The sequence below is a fragment of the Zonotrichia leucophrys genome, chromosome 27, assembly GCF_028769735.1.
Source record: "Zonotrichia leucophrys gambelii isolate GWCS_2022_RI chromosome 27, RI_Zleu_2.0, whole genome shotgun sequence".
NCBI lineage: Eukaryota > Metazoa > Chordata > Aves > Passeriformes > Passerellidae > Zonotrichia > Zonotrichia leucophrys.
The window spans coordinates 5,058,451-5,077,962 of record NC_088196.1 but is presented as its reverse complement, the minus strand read 5'-3'; the positions used below and the strand labels follow the sequence as shown (position 1 = coordinate 5,077,962).

Here is a 19,512-nt window from a genome sequence, read left to right as displayed (position 1 = left end):
TGACTGTCCCTGTCCCAGCCCCCCCTCCACCCCCCCATTAAAAAAATACTATTAAATAATCCATCTGTAATAAAATTATATCCCTTTTTTTTGGGGGGGGTTGGGTGGTTTTCTCTCTTTTAAAGCTAAAATCGCTCCGAGGCCCCTCAGGCTGGTGACAAAACAGGAAAATAAAGTGGTTTTTCCTCTTTTTTTTTTTTTTTCCTCTTTTTTTTTTTGTTTTTCCCTCTCCTATAAGGATAAATTTGATCCCAACAAAGGGGTGACAAAGTGACAGAGGGGGGGTTTGGGGACAAGGGCTCGTCCCTTTGTCTCCTGTCCCCATCCAAAACGGGGAGGCCGAAGGGAAAACAAAAAAACCCAAGAAAATTAAGAAAAAACCCAAAATGAAGGGAAATTAAGGCATTAAAAAAAAAATACTTACTTAAAGGCACGAATATTTCCCATTGCCTCCCCCAGGGGGGGACAGATCTGGAGCCAGGGAAGGAACAAGGGGGGGAGACACAAAAATGGGAGGAAAATAAGGAAAAAACCCTAAAACAAATCTCGAGGAGCCCCAGGGGGGACCCGATGGACACAGGGGACATTTGGGGACACGGGGGGACACAAGGGACAGGGGGTGCTGGTGGAACTGCTGCTGCACAAGAGACACGACCGCAAACACCGCGGGGAGCCGGGGGCACAGGACGGGCGGGGGGATTTTTTTGTGTTTTTCTCCTCCTTTTAATAGAAAAAGAAAATATTTTCCTCTTTTTTTTTTTTTCTGGTTTTCCTTTCGATTTTTCTGCCTTTTTTTTTTTTGTCTTTTTTTTTTTTTTTTAGTGTTTTTTTTTGTGTGTGTGTTTTGGATTTTTTTTTTTCCTTTTACTGTGATTTTTTTTTTTTTTTTGTCTTTGTGTGTTTTTCATCTCTTCCAGGTGTTCCTTGGTTTGGTGGATGAGCCGGGCGGGTCAGAGCGTGGGCTCGGCCTCCATGGGCTCCTCTGCTGGCCTGGGTAGGGCAGGGACAAGTGGCTGTCACCCCCCATGGGGACACGTGTCCCTCCTAGTGTCACACCCAGCTCCATTCACACCCCTGTGTCCCCCTGCTGTCACACCCTCTGTGTCCCCCGTGTCCCCAAATGTCATATCATCCCCATGTCCCTCATGTCACACCCTCCCCATGTCCCTCACGTTCCCCCCAGTGTCACACCCAGCTCCATTCACTCCCATTCTGTGTCCCCCATGTCCCCTGGTGTCATATCCTCATATCCCCCTATGTCCCCCAGTGTCATGGGGGACACCCTCCCCATGTCCCTTGTGTCCCCCTGTGTCCCCCATGGCCCCCTGGTGTCAAACCTGGCTCCATTCACCCCCCCCCCGTGTCCCCTATTGTCCCCCATTGTCACAGACCCCCCTTGTCCCCCAGTGTCACACACCCTCCGTGTCCCCTGTGTCTCCCCCATGTTCCCCAGTGTCTCCCCCATGTCCCCCAGTGTCACACACCCCCCGTGTCCCCTGTGTCTCCCCCATGTCCCCCAGTGTCACACATCCCATGTGTCCCCCATTGTCATATCCCCCATTGTCACACACCCTCCATGTCCCCTGTCTCCCCCATGTCACACCTGGCTCCATTCACCCCCCCCCGTGTCCCCTATTGTCCCCCATTGTCACAGACCCCCCTTGTCCCCCATTGTCACACACCCTCCGTGTCCCTGAATGTGTGAATGTGTCTCCCCATGGCCCCCTAGTGTCACACATCCCACATGTCCCTCATTGTCATATCCCCCATTGTCACACACCCCCCGTGTCCCCTGTGTCTCCCCCATGTCCCCCAGTGTCACACATCCCACATGTCCCTCATTGTCATATCCCCCATTGTCACACACCCTCCGTGTCCCCTCCATATCACACCTGGCTCCATTCACCCTGCCCTGTGTCCCCCCATGTCCCCCATTGTCACACACCCCCTTTGTCCCTCAGTGTCCCCAGGCTGTACCTGGCCTGTGGCTCCGTCCTGCCGTGCTCAGCCCCCACGGACAGCAGGGCCATGGCTGTCACCGTCTCGGCCTCCTCGGTGTCCCCGCGCTGCGCCTCCAGCAGGGACCGGCCCACGGCGGCGGCAAAGCGCCGGACAGAGCCCCAGTGCCGGCCTGGGGACAGCGACAGGGACAGGGCTGGCACCGAGCGGGCACTGAGCCCCTGTGACCCCCCAGTGCCGGCCTGGGGACAGCGACAGGGACAGGGACAGGGCTGGCACCGAGCGGGCACTGAGCCCCTGTGACCCCCCAGTGCCGGCCTGGGGACAGCGACAGGGACAGGGCTGGCACCGAGCGGGCACTGAGCCCCTCTGTGTCCCCCCAGTGCCAGCCTGGGGACAGGGACAGGGCTGGCACCGAGTGGTCAGGGACCCCCAAGTCCCCCCAGTGCTGGTCTGGGGACAGGGACAGGGCTGGCACCGAGCGGGCACTGAGCCCCTGTGTCCCTGTGACAGAGCCCCAGTGCCAGCCTGGGGACAGGGACAAGGACAGGGCTGGCACCGAGCGGGCACTGAGCCCCTGTGTCCCCCAGTGCCGGTCTGGGGACAGGGACAGGGCTGGCACCGAGCGGGCACTGAGCCCCTCTGTGTCCCCCCAGTGCCAGCCTGGGGACAGGGACAGGGCTGGCACCGAACAGGCAGGGAACCCCCACGTCCCCCCTGTGTCCCCTCCATGACAGACCCGGCCCCAGGGACCCCTCGGGGACCTCCCGTGCCCCCGTCCTCACTCTGGATCTCGATGACCTTCTCCAGCGTGGCCACCGCGTTCACGTTGGGCTTCTGCTGCAGCAGGGCCGGGTCCAGGGGCTCCAGCTGGGGGGGGGACACCTTGTCAGACTCCCAAAAGTGCCACCAGCACCCCCAAAGCCATGGCAGGGACTGGACTGGAGCCCCTCACCAACCAACGAGGGGAAACTGAGGCACGACACAGGGTGTGCGCCCCAGCACGCCCCCAGGGAAGGGCTGGGGGGCTCGGGGGTCCCTCAGGGGTGTCCCCTGTACCTCGAGGCCCAGCAGGGCGGTGACACAGGCCTCGGAGGCGTCGCAGATGGCCGTCAGGTCGTGCCCCCCCTCCAGCGCCAGCACCACCCGGCCGCCCGCCAGCATCATCAGCTGCTTGGTCAGGTGCCCAAAACCTGGGGGGGACACAGGGTGAGGGGTGCCAGGGCAGGGGTCCCACCCCCAGAATGCCCCCAGACCCCCACTCACACTTGGCGGTGACGGAGTAGCCACCGAGAGGGGACAGGTGGCCCTCGACGGCGTCGAAGCCGGCGGAGACCAGCACCAGGTCCGGGGAGAACTCCTTGGCAATGGGCATCACCACCGTCCTGGGGGGGCAGCGGCGGCTCGGGACCCCCCCAGCGCTGGGGGAGCCCCCCAGGAGGGCAGGGACACCCCCAGGACATGGGGAGCCCCACAGGGAGCAGGGACCCCCCAAGGTGTGCAGGGACTCTCCCAAGGCATGGAGGGATCCCCCAGGGTATTCATGGACCCCCCCCAAGGGCAGGACTCCCCAAGGTGTGCAAGGACCCCCAGGATCCAGAGGACCCCCTGATGCAGTGACCCCTCCCCACTGCACAGAGACCCTTCCCCCAGGACACAGGGACCCCTCCCATAGGACAGATGCACCCCAAGGGCTCAGGAACCCCCCCAGGGGCTCAGAAACCACCCAAAAGGCTCAGGAACCCCCCAAGGGTTCAGGAACCCCCCAGCACCCAGGGACCCCTCGTATAGAACAGAGCCCCCCAAGCGGTTCAGGAACCCCCAAGAGGCTCAGGAACCCCCCAGCACCCAGGGACTCCTTGTATAGAACAGAGCCCCCCAAGAGGCTCAGGAACCCCCCACTACCCAGGGACCCCTCCCATAAGACAGAACCCCCCAAGGGTTCAGAAACTCCCCCCAAAGGCTCAGGAACCCCCCAAGGGCTCAGGAACCCCCCAGCACCCAGGGACCCCTCCCATAGGACAGAGCCCCCCAAGCGGTTCAGGAACCCCCCCAGGGGCTCAGGGACCCCCCCCATAGGACAGAGCCCCCCAAGAGGCTCAGGAACCCCCCCAGGGGCTCAGGAACCCCCCAGGACAGCAGAACCCCCCGAGGCAGAGCCCCCCCATAGCCATGGAGCCCCCCCAGGCGCAGCCCCCCCACCTGAAGGCCGTCAGGTACTCCACGTCCCCGATCGGGGGGTCCACGCCGCCGGTCCAGGCGATGTTGATGTTGTAGCCCACGCCCAGCCCGCTGCCCACCTGGGCACAGCCATGGGTGACCCCCTGTGCCTCAGGGGGGGGCACGGAGGGACCCCCCCACACCCCAAAAGCCCCCCGGTACCTCCTCGGGGGCGCCGCTGCCCGGGAAGAAGTTGCCGTCGTCGTAGCGGTGCAGGGAGATGTAGAGCACGTGCGGGTCGCTGTAGAAAGCCTGCTGGGTCCCGTTGCCGTGGTGGATGTCCTGGGGGGGCACCCGGGGGTCAGGGACACCCCCACGGCCACCCTCGAGGCCTGTGGGGTCCCCCCTGTGCTCCCCTTACCCAGTCCACGATGAGGATCCTGCCCACGCTGAGTCGCTGCTGCAGCAGCTTGGCTGAGATGGCCACGGAGTTGAAGAAGCAAAAGCCCCTGGGGACAAGGGACATCAGTGCAGGGGTGGCACTGGGCAGGGGGGTGGCCCTGGGTGAGGGTCCCAGCCTGTCCCTGTACTCACATGGCCGTGGACTCCTCGGCGTGGTGGCCTGGGGGGCGGATGACAGCGAAGCCGTTCTGGGGGACAGAGAGGGACACGCGTGGGACACACAGGGACGTTTGTGTGTGACACAGAGACATGTGTGACAGGGGCACAACTGGGACACAGGGACACAGTTGGGACACAGAGGGACGTGTGTGTGACACAGACAAGTGTGGCATTGGGGACAACTAGGACAAAGGGACATGCATGGGACAGAGAGGGACATGTGTGTGTGACAGAGATGTGTGGCAGTGGGGCACAACTAGGACAGAAGGAAATGCACAGTACAGGAAGGGACACAGGTGGGACACACAGGGACATGTGTGTGTGACACAGACACGTGTGGCATTGGGGCACAACTGGGACAGAGGGACACACATGGAACAGGGAGGGACACAGCTGGCACACACAGACACGTGTGGCACTGGGGCACAACTGGGACACGGACATGCATGGGACAGGGAGGGACATGTGTGGGACACAGAGGGATGTGTGTGACACAGAGACGTGTGGCATTGGGGCACAACTGGGACAGAGGGACACACATGGAACAGGGAGGGACATGTGTGGGACACAGAGGGATGTGTGCGTGTGACACAGAGGGAAGTGTGTGACACAGACGTGTGGCACTGGGGCACAACTGGGACACGGACACAAGTTGGGACACAGATCTCTGTGTGTGACACAGACACATGTGGCATTGGGGCACAACTGAGACACAGGGACATGGGTGGGACACACAGGGATCTGTGTGTGTGACACAGACACGTGTGGCACTGGGGCACAGCTGGGACAGAGGGACATCCATGGCACAGGGATGGACACAGGTGGGACACAGAGGGATGTGTGTGTGACACAGAGACATGTGGCATTGGGGCACAACTGAGACAGGGGGCATGCATGGAACAGAGAGGGACACAGAGGGATGTGTGCGTAACACAGACACGTGTGGCACTGGGGCACAACTGGGACAGGGGGACACAGGGATGTGTGTGTGACACAGAGACACATGTGGCATTGGGGCACAACTGGGACACAGGGATGTGTGTGTGACACAGACGCGTGGCATTGGGACACAACTGGGACCCAGGGACACGCACAGGACAGGGAGGGACACGTGCAGGCAGGCAGGGTGACAGAGTGACAGTGCCACGCGCTCACCTTGACCTCCCCTGCGGCCACCTTGAAGGCCAGCTCGAGCAGGCAGCCCACGGCCGTGCGCACGGCGCTGGACGAGTGCAGCTCGTTCCACACCGTGTCACTGTCCACCTGCGGGGACACCGGGGGTCACAGGGGCACGGCCACCCCAGGGACACCCCCAGGCCCGCCCCACACTCACCCCAATGCCCCCGCACGGCAGCACCGCGTACGTCTTCGGAGTGATGGGACCTGCAGGGACGAGGGGTCATGGGGACAAGGGGACACAGGGACCCCGTGGGGTAACGGGGCCTCTGAGCACCCCAGGGAATGGGGAACGCCAGGGGATGGGGGATCCCATGGGAAAAGGGCACCCCAAAGGATTGGGAACGCCAGGGGATGGGGGATCCCATGGGACAGGAGGAACCCCAGGCATCCCAAGGGATGGGGGAGCCCCAGGGAACAGGGGTATCCCATGGGAAAAGGGCACCTTTGGGCACCCCAAGCGATTGGGAATGCCAGGGGACAAGGAGCCAACAGGACACGCTGTGGGACAGGAGGAATCCCAGGCACCCCAAAGGATTGGGAATCTCAGGGGACAGGGTGATCCCAAGGGAAAAGGGCACCCCAAGGGATTGGGAACACCAGGGGATGGGGGATCCCATGGGAAAGGGGCACCTTTGGGCACCCCAAGGGATTGGGAATCCCAGGGGACAGAGGGATCCCATGGGACAGGAGGAACCCCAGACACCCCAAGGGATGGGAGAGCTCCAAGGACAGAGGGATCCCATGGGAAAACGGCACCTTTGGGCACCCCAAGGGATTGTGAATGCCAGGGGACAAGGAGCTTGTGGGATGGGGGAACCCAAGGCACCCCAACAGATGGGGGAACCCCAGGGACCCCAAGGGATGGGGGAACCCCAAGGACAGAGGGATCCCATGGGACCCCTGAACACCCCAGGGACTGGAACCCCCCATGGGACATGGACTCTCCTGGAGACCCACAGGGCACAGAGGGATCACAAAGAACAGGGCACCAAGGTGACCCCAGCTCTAGAGATGGGGTCCCAGGCATCAGAAGCCCCCCAGCACCCACCCAGCAGCTTTTTGCTGTCCAGTTTCTGGCGGTTCAGCGGGCTGGTGCCGTAGAGCAGCGCGTGGTGCTCCGAGTGCACCGTCTGGATCTCCTCCAGCGTCGCCTTCCTGCCCCGGATCCGCTGGGGAGGGGCACAGGCTGAGCCCCCCGGGCTCCCCACGCCATCCTGAGCCCCCCCAGGACACGGGGACCCCCCCTCACCTCACACTTGCCCAGCAGCCCCGTCTCCTGCAGCCGGGACCAGATGCTCTGGATGCGGCCGGCGTGCTCGGGGTGGATGGTGGTGTTGCCGCAGGTGCACTGGTGCTTCAGCATGAACGTGTCGTACACCACACCTGGCACGGCACAGCTGGCACAGCTGGCACCCCCGGACACCCCCAGGGGAAGGGGGTTCCCGGGGGTACAGGGATCCCTGGGCACCCCAAAGCGTGGGGAATCCCGGGAGACAAATGGGGGACACCAGGCACCCCCAGGTATTGGGAACCCCAGGGGACAGAGGGATCCTATGGTATAGGGGGACCCCAGGACATTCCAAAGTACTGGGAACCCCAGGGGACAGAGAGATCCTATGGTGGAAGGGGACCCCAGAACATTTCAAAGTATTGGGAATCCCAGGGAACAGAGGGATCCTGTGGCATTGAGGGACCCCAGGATATTCAAAGTATTGGGAACCCCAGGGGACAGAGGGATCCTACAGGGTAGGGGGACCCCTGGGCACCCCCCAGGATTGGGAACCCCAGGGAAGAAGGGAACCCCACAGGAGAGGAACATCCACAGCCCCACCACAGAAAGGGACCCTCAGAGGGGGGACACAGCCATCCCTGACCCTCCCCATGGGACAGGACCCCCCAAATCCCAGCACCCCAAGGCACAGGGACCCCCCCACCCCCCAGTACCATACCTGTGGTGAAGAGGTGCTTGGGGGGCCCCTCGGGCTGGGGAGGTTTCACGCTGGCCGGGGACGATTGTGTGCGGGCGAGGGCGGCGTGGGGCAGAGCCAGGACCCCCAGGGGGGGCGCGGGGAAGAGCTGCAGCGGCGCCTCGGGGTACACCTGGCGAGGGGAGGGGGCGGCTGACTCACCGAGGGGGGGTCACGGCGTGGGGGTGGCAGGGACAGGGGACAGAGGGGGGGATGAGTCACCGACCCTCGCGAGTCATCGCTGCGGCTGCAGCGTCCCCAAAACGGGGAGGGGACACACACGACATGGCTGGGGGAGGGCAAGGGGTGCTGGAGCTGGAGTTTGGGGGGGATTCAGGGAGCTGGGGGGGGTTGAGTGCCCCTCAAAGTCTCACCTGCTTGTAGGTGACCCCCAGCTCGGTGACGTCGGGGTCCCCAGGGGCCTCGTCCCCGCTGTCCCCCGGCTCCTGGCAGCCCTGGGGCTCCTGGGGCTGCTCCGGGGGGTCCCCGGCCTCTGGGGACACCAGGGCGATGGGGGGGCCGAGGGGGGGGCCGGGGGGGCCCCTGTCCCCCGGGGGGGGCGATTGCTGCTCCGTCAGCTCCTCCTCCGTCTCCTCGGGGTGCGTGGGGGGCTGCCGTGCCAGCTCCGCCCCCTTGGGGAGCAGCTGGGGGGCACGGGGGTTAAGTGAGCCCCCACACCCTGTACCTGCCCCATGCCCACGCCACGGCCCCCCTGTGCCCACCCTGTGCCCCAGAGTCACCCCACAGCCACCCATACCCACCCTGCACACATCCCACCCCACAGACCTTTGTCCAGCCCTTCCCCAGTTTCCCACCCTGTGCCTCAGTTTCCCCTGCTCGCACGGCTCTCCCTGCTGTATTTTGGGGTCAGTGGTGCCCCAAAGCCCCCCAGCACCCACCCCACACTCCCCCCACGCCCACCTTGGCCAGCTGGAGCTGCTGCTTGTCCAGGAAGTGCTGCTGGAGGGGCCCGTGGGGCAGCGCCTGGGGGCTCTGGGGCAGGGGCGAGGACTGCGTGCGGCTCAGGGGCCGGTGCCGCGGCAGCTTGCTGCCCCCCCCGCGGGCAGCCCCGGCCCGCTCTGCCGCCACCAGCGGGGACTGCCCGTGCAGGGGCACTGTGGGGACATGGGGACATCGAGTCAGAGCCACCCCGAGCCCCACAGAACCACCCGATCCACCTCCCGTTACCAGCGGGGACTGCCCATGCAGGGGCACTGTGGGGACATGGGGACATCGAGTCAGAGCCACCCCGAGCCCCACAGAGCCCCCCTGTCACTAGTGGGGATTGGACATGCAGGGGCACTAAGGGGACACGGGGACACCGGGTCAGAGCCACCCCGAGCCCCACAGAGCCCCCCTGTCACTAGTGGGGATTGGACATGCAGGGGCACTAAGGGGACACGGGGACATCGAGTCACAGCCACCCCGAGCCCCCCTGTCACTAGTGGGGATTGGACATGCAGGGGCACTAAGGGGACAGGGGGACAGCGGGTCAGAGCCACCCCAGCCCCCCAAGCACTGGGAAAATGCAGGATAAACTGGGGGAACTGGGCAGGACTGGGGGGAAAATGAGGGCAAACTGGTGAAGTACTGGGGGGGAATAAGGGGGACACTGAGGGGACACTCAGAGGGGATCAGGGGGACACCGAGAAAGGAGCAGCGGGACACTGAGGGGGAGATTATGGGGACATGGGGGGTATTGGGGGGACATTGAGGGAGGGACCAGGGGGACACTGAGGAGACACTGAGGACGGATCAGGGGGACATTGAGGGAGGGATTGGGGGGACACTAAGGGGAGACCAAGAATGGATCAGGGAGACAATGAGAGAGGACCAAAGGGACGCTAAGGGGACACTGAGGGGACACTGAGGAGGGATCAGGGAGACACAAGACACTAAGTGGGGACCAGGGGGACACTGAGGGGACACGCAGCAGGCACTCGGGGCTCACCAGCAATGAGGGTGCTCTGCTGCCGCGCCTGCTCCAGCAGCAGCACGTGCTGCAGCAGGGACGGGGACCCGCTGGGGGTGTCCCCCCCATCCAGGGCCACCCCCAGCAGGCAGCCCGGGATCGAGGACGTGCTCAGGAACTTCCCGGTGAGGGCGGCCCCGGGGCGCAGCGGGGACACCCCCGGGGGCACCCCCGGCCGCTCGCCCTCCGCCTGCGGCGACAGCTTGGGGGACACCTGCGGGGACAGCAGTGACACCGGGGGTGCCCATGTCACCCCAGGGCTGCCAGGGCCCTGTGCCACCCCTGTGGGGTCCCCGTGTCACCCCTGTGGGGTCCTCGTGTCACCCCAGGGCTGCCAGGGCCCTGTGCCACCCCTGTGGGGTCCCCATGTCACCCCAGGGCTGCCAGGTCTCCCTGTGCCACCCCTGTGGGGTGCCCACATTCCTGCTGCAGGGTGCCAGGCCCCCATGCCACCCCCCACTGCATCACCATATTTCCCCCTCGTGAAGTTCCATGTCCCAGTGCCACCCACCACAGTGTCCTCATGTCCCCAAGGGCCCCTTATGTTCCCTCTGTGGAGTTCCAGGTCCTTGTGGGGTTCCCATGTCCCCCCAGCCAAGTCCCAGTGCCACCCAGCCCAGGGTCACAGTGCCACCCAGCCCAGGGCCCCGGTGCCACCCAGCCCAGGGCCCCGGTGCCACCCAGCCCAGGGTCCCCAGTGCCACCCAGCCCGGGGTCCCCAGTGCCACCCAGCCCAGGGCCCCAATGCCACCCAGCTCAGGGTCCCCGTGCCCCCACTCACGGGGAGGTGGGCGCTGGTGACGGTGACAGTGGCCTGCAGCCCCAGGGACAGGTTGGGCAGCGATGGGGACGTGTAGAGGCTGAGCTGGGCCCCGTCCAGGGCCAGGGCGCGGGGCTGGGGCAGGAGCTGCTGTGGCACCACATGGCAAAGGTGGCATCAACACCCGAGGGTGACAGGACAGAACAGACAGGACACCAACATGTGTGGGAACATGACACCACTGACACATGTAGGGACACGACATGCCACCAACATGTGTGGGGACAGGACACCACTGACACCCTCCCAGCCCCCCGCGTGTCCCCGTCCCTGTCCCCACGGGGCCGTACCTCGCTGTGGATGTTGGGGACAGAGGCGGCCAGGCCGTTGTGGGCACCGTGGGAGCTGTTGGGGGAGCTGGGCCCCGACCCGGGGGCGCTGCTGCAGACTGACGACACTGCGGGGGACACGGGTGTCACACGGGCATGGGGACACTGCCCTGTGCCACACAGACACTGTGTGTCACACAGGTATGGGGACACTGCTCTGTGCCACACGGGCACGGGGACACTGCTCTGTGCCACACAGACATGGGGACACTGCCCTGTGCCACACAGACACTGTGTGTCACACAGGTATGGGGACACTGCTCTGTGCCACACGGGCATGGGGACATTGCCCTGTGCCACACACTCGCACTGCCCCATGTCACACACTGATACTGTGGGACACGGGTGTCACATGGGCATGAGGACACTGCCCTGCATCACACAGGTATGGGGACACAGGTGTGTCACAAGGGTACAGGGACACTGCCCTGTGTCACATGGGCTAGGGGACATTGCCCTGTGTCACACAGACACTGCCCTGTGTCACATACACACAGTGCGGGACACACACATGCGTCACATGGGTATGGGGACACTGCTCCATGTCACAAAGGCATGGGGATACTGCCCCATGTCACACTGACACTGCAGGACATGTGTGTGTCACACGGGCATGGGGACACTGCCCCGTGCCACACAGACACTGCAGGACATGTGTGTGTCACACGGCCACAGGGACACTGCCCTCTGTCACAATGCTACGGGGACACTTGCCCTCTGTCACACAGCGTGTCACACCCTGACACCTCGCGTGTCACACATGTCACCCCAGCGCGAGAGGCCACGGGGGCTCTGGAGAAGCACTGGGTGAGGGAGCCCAGCCCGTGTCCCCGCAGTGTCCCCATTGTCCCCAGCACGCACCGGTGATCTCCACGTGGCGCTTGCGGAAGGCGCTGAGCACGGAGCCGTCGCGGCGCCGCAGGAGGGGGCTGCTCCTCCGCTCCGCCACCTTCTGCTTCAGCCGCGAGCGCACCTTCAGGTTGGGCTCGGACGCTGGGGACACAAAGGTGTCACCACCACCAGGAGTGTCACCGTGTCACCACCAGGAGTGTCACCGTGTCACCACCACCCACCGGTTTTGCGGAGCGGGAAATCGTCCCGGCCGTCGTAGGTGCCGAGGAGGGGGAGCTTGTAGGACGGGGGGGTCCCCGGGCTGCCGGTCTGGGGGGGGGAACTCTGGTCCAACGAGGTGTGGTGAGCCCTGGGGAGGGGGGGGAAGGTGGCAGAGACCCTGCTGGGACACCCAGGTCACCCCCAGGGTGGCTCAGGAGGGTCCTGGGGGGCTCGGGGGGCACCTACCAACATTTGGGGTGCTGGGGGAGGGAATGGTTGGGGGGGCCGGGGCCCGGCTCCTTCGTCTTGCTGAGCAGGAATTCCTGGAGCTTCAGCTTCACCTCCGTGCTGGCAATGGCGCCTGGGGGCACAGGGGGGTCAGAGGGGCAGCACGGGGGGGTCAGGGGGGCAGCACAGCCCCCCACAACCCCCCCAGCCCCCCACTCACTGTCCCTGCCCCGCTCCTTGGGGCGCAGGCTCTGCAGCTGCTCCAGGCGCTGCTGCTCCAGCTCCTGCCGCTCCCGCTGCCGCTGCTGCTCCAGCTCCTGCTGCCGCCGGGCTGCCAGGGCCTCCTGCTGCTGCTGTGGGGAGGGGGCGACGCCCGTGGGACCCCTGGCACGGCCCCGGGACCCCCCCGAGCCCCCAGCCCCGAGGGCAGGTGCTGGAACCCCCAGTGTGCCCCCCAGTGGCTCCCACACCCTCCATCAGTGACACCCCACGGCTCCATCACTCCCTGTATCCCCCCCAAAGGCTCCATCAACCCCAATATCCCACCCCACAGCTCCATCCCCCCCCATATTCCTCCCCCAGCGGCTCCATCATCCCCAATACCCCATCTCACCCCAAAACTGGTGACACCCCACATCTCCATCATCCCCAGTATCCCTCTTCCCAGTTCCGTCTGCCCCAATGGGTGACACCCCACACCTCCATCACCCCAGTGCCCCTCCAAAAGCCCCATTAGTCCCAGACTGGTGACACCCCACACCTCCATCATCCCAAATACCCCTCCAAAAACCCAATCTCCCCCAAGACTGGTGACACCCCACATCTCCATCATCCCCAATATCTCTCCAAAAGCCCCATCTCCCCAAACTGGTGACACCCCATATCTCCATCATCCCTATATTCCTCCCCCAGCGGCTCCATCATCCCCAATACCCCTCTAAAAGCCCCATCTCACCCCCAAAACTGGTGACACCCCACACCTCCATCCTCCCCAGTGCCCCTCCAAAAGCCCCATTAGTCCCAGACTGGTGACACCCCACATCTCCATCATCCCCAGCATCCCCCCAAACTGGTGACACCCCACATCTCCATCATCCCCAGTACCCCTCTCCCCAGTTCCATCTGTCCCAATGGGTGACACCCCACATCTCCATCATCCCCAGTGCCCCTCCAAAAGCCCCATCTCCCCAAAACTGGTGACACCCCACATCTCCATCATCCCCAGCATCCCCCCAAACTGGTGACATCCCACATCCCCATCATCCCCAGTATCCCTCTCCCCAGTTCCATCCCCCCAAACTGGTGACACCCCACATCTCCATCATCCCCAATACCCCTCCAATAACCCCATCCCCTCCAGACTGGTGACACCCCACATCTCCATCACCCCCAGTATCCCTCTCCCCATTTCCATCCCCCCCAATGGGTGACACCCCCCATATTCATCCCCCCAGATCCCCCCTCCCCAGCCCCATCCACCCCCCCCCCACCCACCTTGAGGTGCTTCTGGAGCTGCACCTGGTGCTGGCGGGTGAGGTGCTCGTGCTGCTTCTGGAACTCGGCGAAGAGCAGCTGCTTCTGGAGCTGCTGCTGCTGCTTCAGGGCCACCAGCTCCCGCTGCAGCTGCTGCTCCCGCGCCGCCGCCAGCCCCGCGTCCACCCCCGCCTCGGGCCCCGGCCCCTCCGGCCCCTCCGGCCCTGCCGGACACGCTGCGAGGGAGAAAATGGGATGGGGACAGCCCGGGAGGGATGGAGGGGGCTGGGGGGGTTCGAGGGGCAGCTTTGGGGTGAGCTCAGAGTGGTTTGGGGGTGTCCCGGGGGTGATGTTTTGGGGGGGTGTTCCAAGGATGGGGAGGGGGTCAGTGGTGGTTTGGGGTGGGTTCTGGGGGCATCAAGGAAGCCCTCAAGGGTCTCCCCCAAGCCCCATCGCCCTGCATCGACCCCCACAAAAAATAAAACGGGGGGGGGGGTCCCCAACCCAATGCAAACCCCTCCATCTCCATGGGGACACTGGGTCGGGGGGGGAAACGGGATGGGGACAGCCTGGGGGGGATGGAGGGGACTGGGGGGGGGGTTCGAGGGGCAGATTTGGGGTGAGCTCAGAGTGGTTTGGGGGATGTTCTAAGATGGGGGGGGGGTCACCGGTGGTTTGGGGTGGGTTCTGGGGGTTGGGGGTGTCAAGGAAGCCCTCGAGGGTCTCCCCCCAGCCCCATCCCCCTAGATCAACCACCACCTCAGTTAGACCCCCCACCCAATCCAAACCCTCCATCTGCAGCACACACCGACCCCCCCACACAAATACCCACCCCCCAAAATCCCCCCCACACCCACCGGCGGGGGGGGGGGGCACGGACAGGGGGGGATGGGACACGCAGGATCGGGGGGGGGGGGGCGGCCCCACGCACACAGGAAGGCGGGGGCGGGCAATGGGCGGGGGGGGGGGCACGCGGTGCATGTCAATGAGCCCCCCCCCCATCCCAGCCCAGCCCCCTCCCCCGGGCACTGACGGGCACTGACGTGTCCCCGCGCGGACCCACGGACGTCACCGGGCACGGAGGGGGGGCACGGACCACCCCCCAAGGACAGACAGACAACCCCAGGGACAGCCAGACCCCCCCCCAGGAGAAGCAGCACCCCCATATCCCATCCAGCCCCCCCAGTGCAATCCCGGAGTTTGCTTTTCCCAGGGGTATTTGGGGGTACACCAGGGTATTCCTGCAGCCCCCCCAAAAAGAGCCAGACCCCCCCCCCCAGGAGAAGCAGCACCCCCATATCCCGACCACCCCCAGCCCATCCACCTCAGGGTGGCCCCCGTATTTACTCCGAGCCCCCCCCCCCCCAAAACGGGGCCCCAATGGCCCCGGGGTATTGGGGGGTGTCTCCCCAGCCCGCTCGGGGGTGGGGGTAAAAACAACCCGAGGTGCCAAGGGGGCACTTGGGGGTCAGTGGGGGCTTTGGGGTGAGGGCACACCCCACCTGCAGCCCCCCTGAGAGACACGGGGGTTTAACCCCTTGCTGCCCGGGACCCCCCAAATAGAGAGGCCCCATGGGCACAATGGGGGTGTCCCACGGAATGGGGGCACGGGGGCAGCACCCCCAGGGCTGCAGCAGCTGTCCTTGCACACGCATTTGTGCAAGGGAGGGCTCTACCTCTTACACACCTGAACAGCAGCTCCCCCCTTGCACACCTTTAGGGGGTGTCACCGGGTTTGGGGGGGATCTCACCAGGTGTGGGGTGGTGTCACCGGGTTTGGGGGGCACGGGGGGCCGCCCCCACTCACCTGGGGCGGGCAGGGCAGCGTGCAGGGGGACACGGGGCAGCAGCTCCAGCGGGGGCTCACGGCTGGACCCCCCCTCTGCAGAGAGACACCCGGGACCCCCTGAACGGGCTGGGAATGGGGGGGGGGGGGCACCTGCACCCCCAAACCCAACCGCAGCCCCCCAAATCCCTCCCCGGCAGGTGGGACTGGGGGGGTCACAGAGCATCCCTGGGTTTTGGGGTGACGGGAGCCAATGCAGCCCCCCCACTGCAGGCAGGGCAGGGCCGAGGGGCCCCCCCTCACCCACGCCCCCCCCCAATCCAGGCTATTCTCTGTGGCGCCTGGAAATAGCCGGCTACAGCACGGGAGGAGCCGGCTATAAATAGGGAATTGTGCCGGGGGGGCCACGGCAGATCCCGGCAGGGGATGCGCTCTGTCCCTGCCCCCCCAGACCCCGCTGCACCCCAGAACTGCCCCGCGGGCTGGGGGGGCACGGGCTGGCCTGGCTGTGGAGGTTTGGGGTCCCCAGGACCCCCCAGCTCCATGGCACCCCCCACATCCCGCTAATTACCAGGGACGTTAATCCGCGTTAATCAGCGCTGCCGGAACCAAAGCTGGGATGTGCCGGGGATGTGGGAGGGGGATTAACCCCATTTTGGGAACGTGAAGGCCGAAGGACCCCCCCCATCCCACTGCAGACCCCCAACAGGACCCCCCAAGAGGGGCTGGGTGGGGGGCACGGCTGCCAGCCCAGCACAATTCCCAATGGATCGCTGTCCCCAAGCGGCTCTGCAGGGACAATCCTGAGCAGGAGGGGGTGACACCGTGCTGGGGTGTGGAATCCCCCCCTTTTCACCCACGGGGACCCCCCCTATGGCGCCCAGACCGTGCGTAACCCCCCCGGCAGCGCCACGTTTATTTACCAGGCGTTAATCCCGAGCCAAGCCTTTTAATAGCCGGGATATTTCTGGGACACCCCGCGCCCCCCCCCCCGCTGCCCCCCCCGGGGTGCTTCGGGCCTTGACGTCAGCCCGGTTATTTCTGGTGCTGCCGGCGGCCGGGAGGCCGCGGGAACGGCAACGGGCCCGCCCGGCTCCCGGACCCCTTCCCGGGGCTGCACCCCAAATCCCAGCCGGGCTCCTCTCCCGGCTCCCACGGCAGGGCACGGGGGGGGCCCGGGCCGCAGAGCCCCCCCAGAAGTGGTGGCACACATGGAGAACCCTCGGGGGTGTTGGGGGAGCAGTGGGGACCCCCAGAACTCCGGGAGGGAGAGGGGTGCACCTTGAGATGGGACCAACACCCATGGGACCCCCCGGTTCTGGGATGGGGCTGGGAAAAGGAACCCTGGGGGGGTCACGGAGCCCCTAGGGGGTGATTGGGGACTCCCAGGGGCCCATTGGGGACCCCCAGTGTTTGGATGGGGACCGCTGAGCACAGCGGTGGCCTCTGCCACATCCCGGCACCTCCAAGGGGTCCCCAAACCCCCTCCAGACAGCCCCAAAGGCGGGAGGGGACCCCGAGAAAAGCGGCCGGGGATGGCAGAGGTGGCCCGGCCGTGTCCCCGTGCCACCGCGCCGCGTGCCAGCCCCGTGCCAGGCACGGCCGGGCCGCGCTCCAGCCCCGCGGCCGCTCCACAAATACCGGCGGGGACCCGGGGGGGGTGGCCGGGGACAGAGGGGACACACGGCCCCCGCCCCGTGCCTCAGTTTCCCCCGCGGTGTCGGCGCTGCCGCGTGTCCCCTCGGGGAGGGCGGGGAGCGGGGGGGACACCAGCGCGCCCAGATGTCGCCGGAGCTCCCCCCGGGATAATTACAGGGCGGGACAGCGCGGGCACGGCCCTGGCGGCCAGCACGGCCGGCTGTCCCTGTCCCCACGCGTGGCACCCCTGGGGGGCCGCGGGGACCCGCCCCCGGTGCCATAAAGAGCCACGTGTGAGCCGCGCCACGACGGGGCCGCCGGCCGTGCCTCAGTTTCCCCTCCCAGCGGGGCGGCGGCGGCGGCACGGGCTGGGATAACCGGGACAGGGGGTGCCCCCCGGTACCCCGGTTTGGGGCAGATGTGCCCCGGTGGGCAGAACGCTACTGGAGCCCCCCGGTACCCCAATATCTGCTGGGTGCCACAGCAGGGATAGGGGACATGGCGGTGCCCCGGGGCAGTGCCCAGGGCGGACACGGCGGTGCCCAGCGGGCACAGCCCCCCTCGGGCTCTCACCTGCGTCGCTCTGGGGGTCCATGGTGGCCCGCGGGTGCCGGGGGGGCTCGCAGAGCCGCGTGTCCGTCAGCGCCGGCCGGGGCACCGGGGCTGTGCCCGCGCCGCCCGGGAGCCCTGCGGGACCAAGCGCTGTCAGCACCGCGGGACCCCCGAAACTCCCCCCGCAGCAAACGGGGGGTCTGAGCCCGCACCGAGCCCCCCGAGCACCCACCCAGGGCAGGATGCGGCCCCTCCCTCCCCACCGGTGTTCCCCGGGATGGGGGGGCTGGGGGCACCCCCAGAAGGGACCTGGGGGTCGGCAGCGTTAGACAAAGCTCTGCAGGAAAAGGGGGGAACCGCGGGATAACGGGGAACGACCCCCGGCCGTGCCACCCCACGGGGACACGGATGGGACCCCCATAAGGACACGGCTGGAGGGGGGACACACGCTGACCCCCCACCTGCAACCCCCCCAAACCGAGGCGTCACCCCGAGATCGGGGTCTGGGGGCGTCACCCGCGAGGGCCACGCGGCGGGACGGACCCCACGGGCGGGGGGGGGACACACGGCAGCGGCGCCGCCGGCAGCGCCGAGCCCGGCGCGGTGCAGCGGGGCCCCCCCGGCCCCCCCGGCCGCGCTGCGGAGCCGCCGCCGTGCCGCGCACGGGCCCCCCGACACTGCGGGAGCCCCGGAGCCCCCCGAGAGCACCGGGACCCCCCCGCTGCACCGTGCACGGCCCATCATCGCACCGGGACCCCCGAACCGCACCGCGCCCCCCGAGCCGCGCCGGGACCGCTCATTGCGGGGCCCCGCCGAACCGCAGCGGGACCCCCCGATGGCAGCGGGACCCCCCAAACTGCGGGGCTCCCCCGAACTGCGCGGGACCCCTCCAGGCTGCAGGGCCCCCCCGTTGCACGGGCGCTCCCCCCTGGAGCCGCACCGGGACCCCGGAATGCACAGGAGCCCCCCACCCGCACCGGGGTCCCCTCCTGCAGCCCCCGCCCCGGATCGCACCGGGACCCCCAGTGCAGCCCCCACGACCCGCAGCGGACCCCCCCCCCCTCACCGGAGCCCCTCCCCGAGCACACCGGGACCCCACCGCCCCCCCTCCCGCGGTGCCGCTGCAGCCCCGGACCCGCGCACGGCTCCCCCCGCTGCAGCCCCCCCAAACCCGCACGGGGGTCCCCATGCGGCCCCCCCGCTCGGCACGGCGCGCCCCAGGAATGCAATGGGGCACCCCGCGCCCCCCGAACCGCACCCCCATTGCACAGACCCCCCCATCCCGGCCCCGAACCGCACCGGAGCTCCGGGATCGCAGCCCCCCCTCCGCCGCACGGAGCCCCCCCGGGGTTCCCGCACCCCGCGGAGCCCCCCCCGGCGCGGGTCCCCGCCCCGATGCGGCCGCCCCGGTGTCCCCCCGGCGCACCCCCGGTGCCGCCCGTACCTGGGGTCCCCCCGGTGCCGCCCGGCGCGCGCCCCGCCGCCCCCCCGCCTCCTCCTCCATCTTCGCCGCGCGGCCCCGCCCGCCCCGACAACAACATTCGGTGACGTCACTCCGCGGTCACGTGACGGCGCCCGGCGCTAAAAATAGCCCCGCGCGCGCGGAGCCCCTCCCCCCTTAAAGGGGCGGTGCCTAACGAGGGGCGGAGCCTATTCGGGCCTTAAAGGGGCCGCGCAGCGAGTGAGCGTCAGGCGGTGTCGGTGTGTGAATGAGCGTGTAACATCTTCGTGTGACTGTGTGCGTGCAAGGGCACGCAGGTGTGTGAGTGAGCATG

At 66.6% G+C, this 19,512-nt stretch overlaps 1 protein-coding gene across 4 annotated transcripts; it reads right to left on the bottom strand.

The window, feature by feature from the left end:
• Positions 1-17: 17 nt before the first annotated feature.
• Positions 18-19,293, bottom strand: HDAC5 (histone deacetylase 5). Of its 4 annotated transcripts, none has more exons than XM_064733346.1 (27): positions 19,182-19,293; positions 17,759-17,872; positions 15,569-15,643; positions 13,783-13,997; positions 12,509-12,641; positions 12,307-12,421; positions 12,081-12,208; positions 11,869-12,000; positions 10,969-11,075; positions 10,640-10,765; positions 9,838-10,072; positions 8,808-9,001; positions 8,261-8,530; positions 7,869-8,019; positions 7,169-7,302; positions 6,968-7,088; positions 6,074-6,123; positions 5,896-6,003; positions 4,714-4,769; positions 4,541-4,628; positions 4,342-4,461; positions 4,162-4,259; positions 3,226-3,344; positions 3,019-3,152; positions 2,745-2,829; positions 1,978-2,131; positions 18-990 (listed from the first exon to the last, which is right to left on the bottom strand). In XM_064733346.1, the coding sequence occupies exons 1-27, from the start codon at positions 19,276-19,278 to the stop codon at positions 951-953; spliced, it is 3,399 nt and encodes a 1,132-aa protein (XP_064589416.1). In that variant the 5' UTR covers positions 19,279-19,293; the 3' UTR covers positions 18-950. The 4 variants fall into 4 exon arrangements, with proteins under 4 accessions (XP_064589416.1, XP_064589418.1, XP_064589419.1 ...); XM_064733348.1 differs by having other exon boundaries at positions 10,640-10,768; positions 12,509-12,638; XM_064733349.1 differs by having other exon boundaries at positions 12,509-12,638.
• Positions 19,294-19,512: the final 219 nt, after the last annotated feature.

Bases quoted from the DNA above. Each gene is read 5' to 3' on its own strand.
- HDAC5 (XM_064733345.1), bottom strand. From the start codon at position 19,278: ATGTTGTTGTCGGGGCGGGCGGGGCCGCGCGGCGAAGATGGAGGAGGA. The intron at 13,998-15,568 runs GTGAGTGGGGGC...TCTCCCTCGCAG, and splicing joins CGCTGCCCTGCCCGCCCCAG to CGTGTCCGGCAGGGCCGGAG. The intron at 4,260-4,341 runs GTACCGGGGGGC...GGCTGTGCCCAG, and splicing joins GCAGCGGCGCCCCCGAGGAG to GTGGGCAGCGGGCTGGGCGT.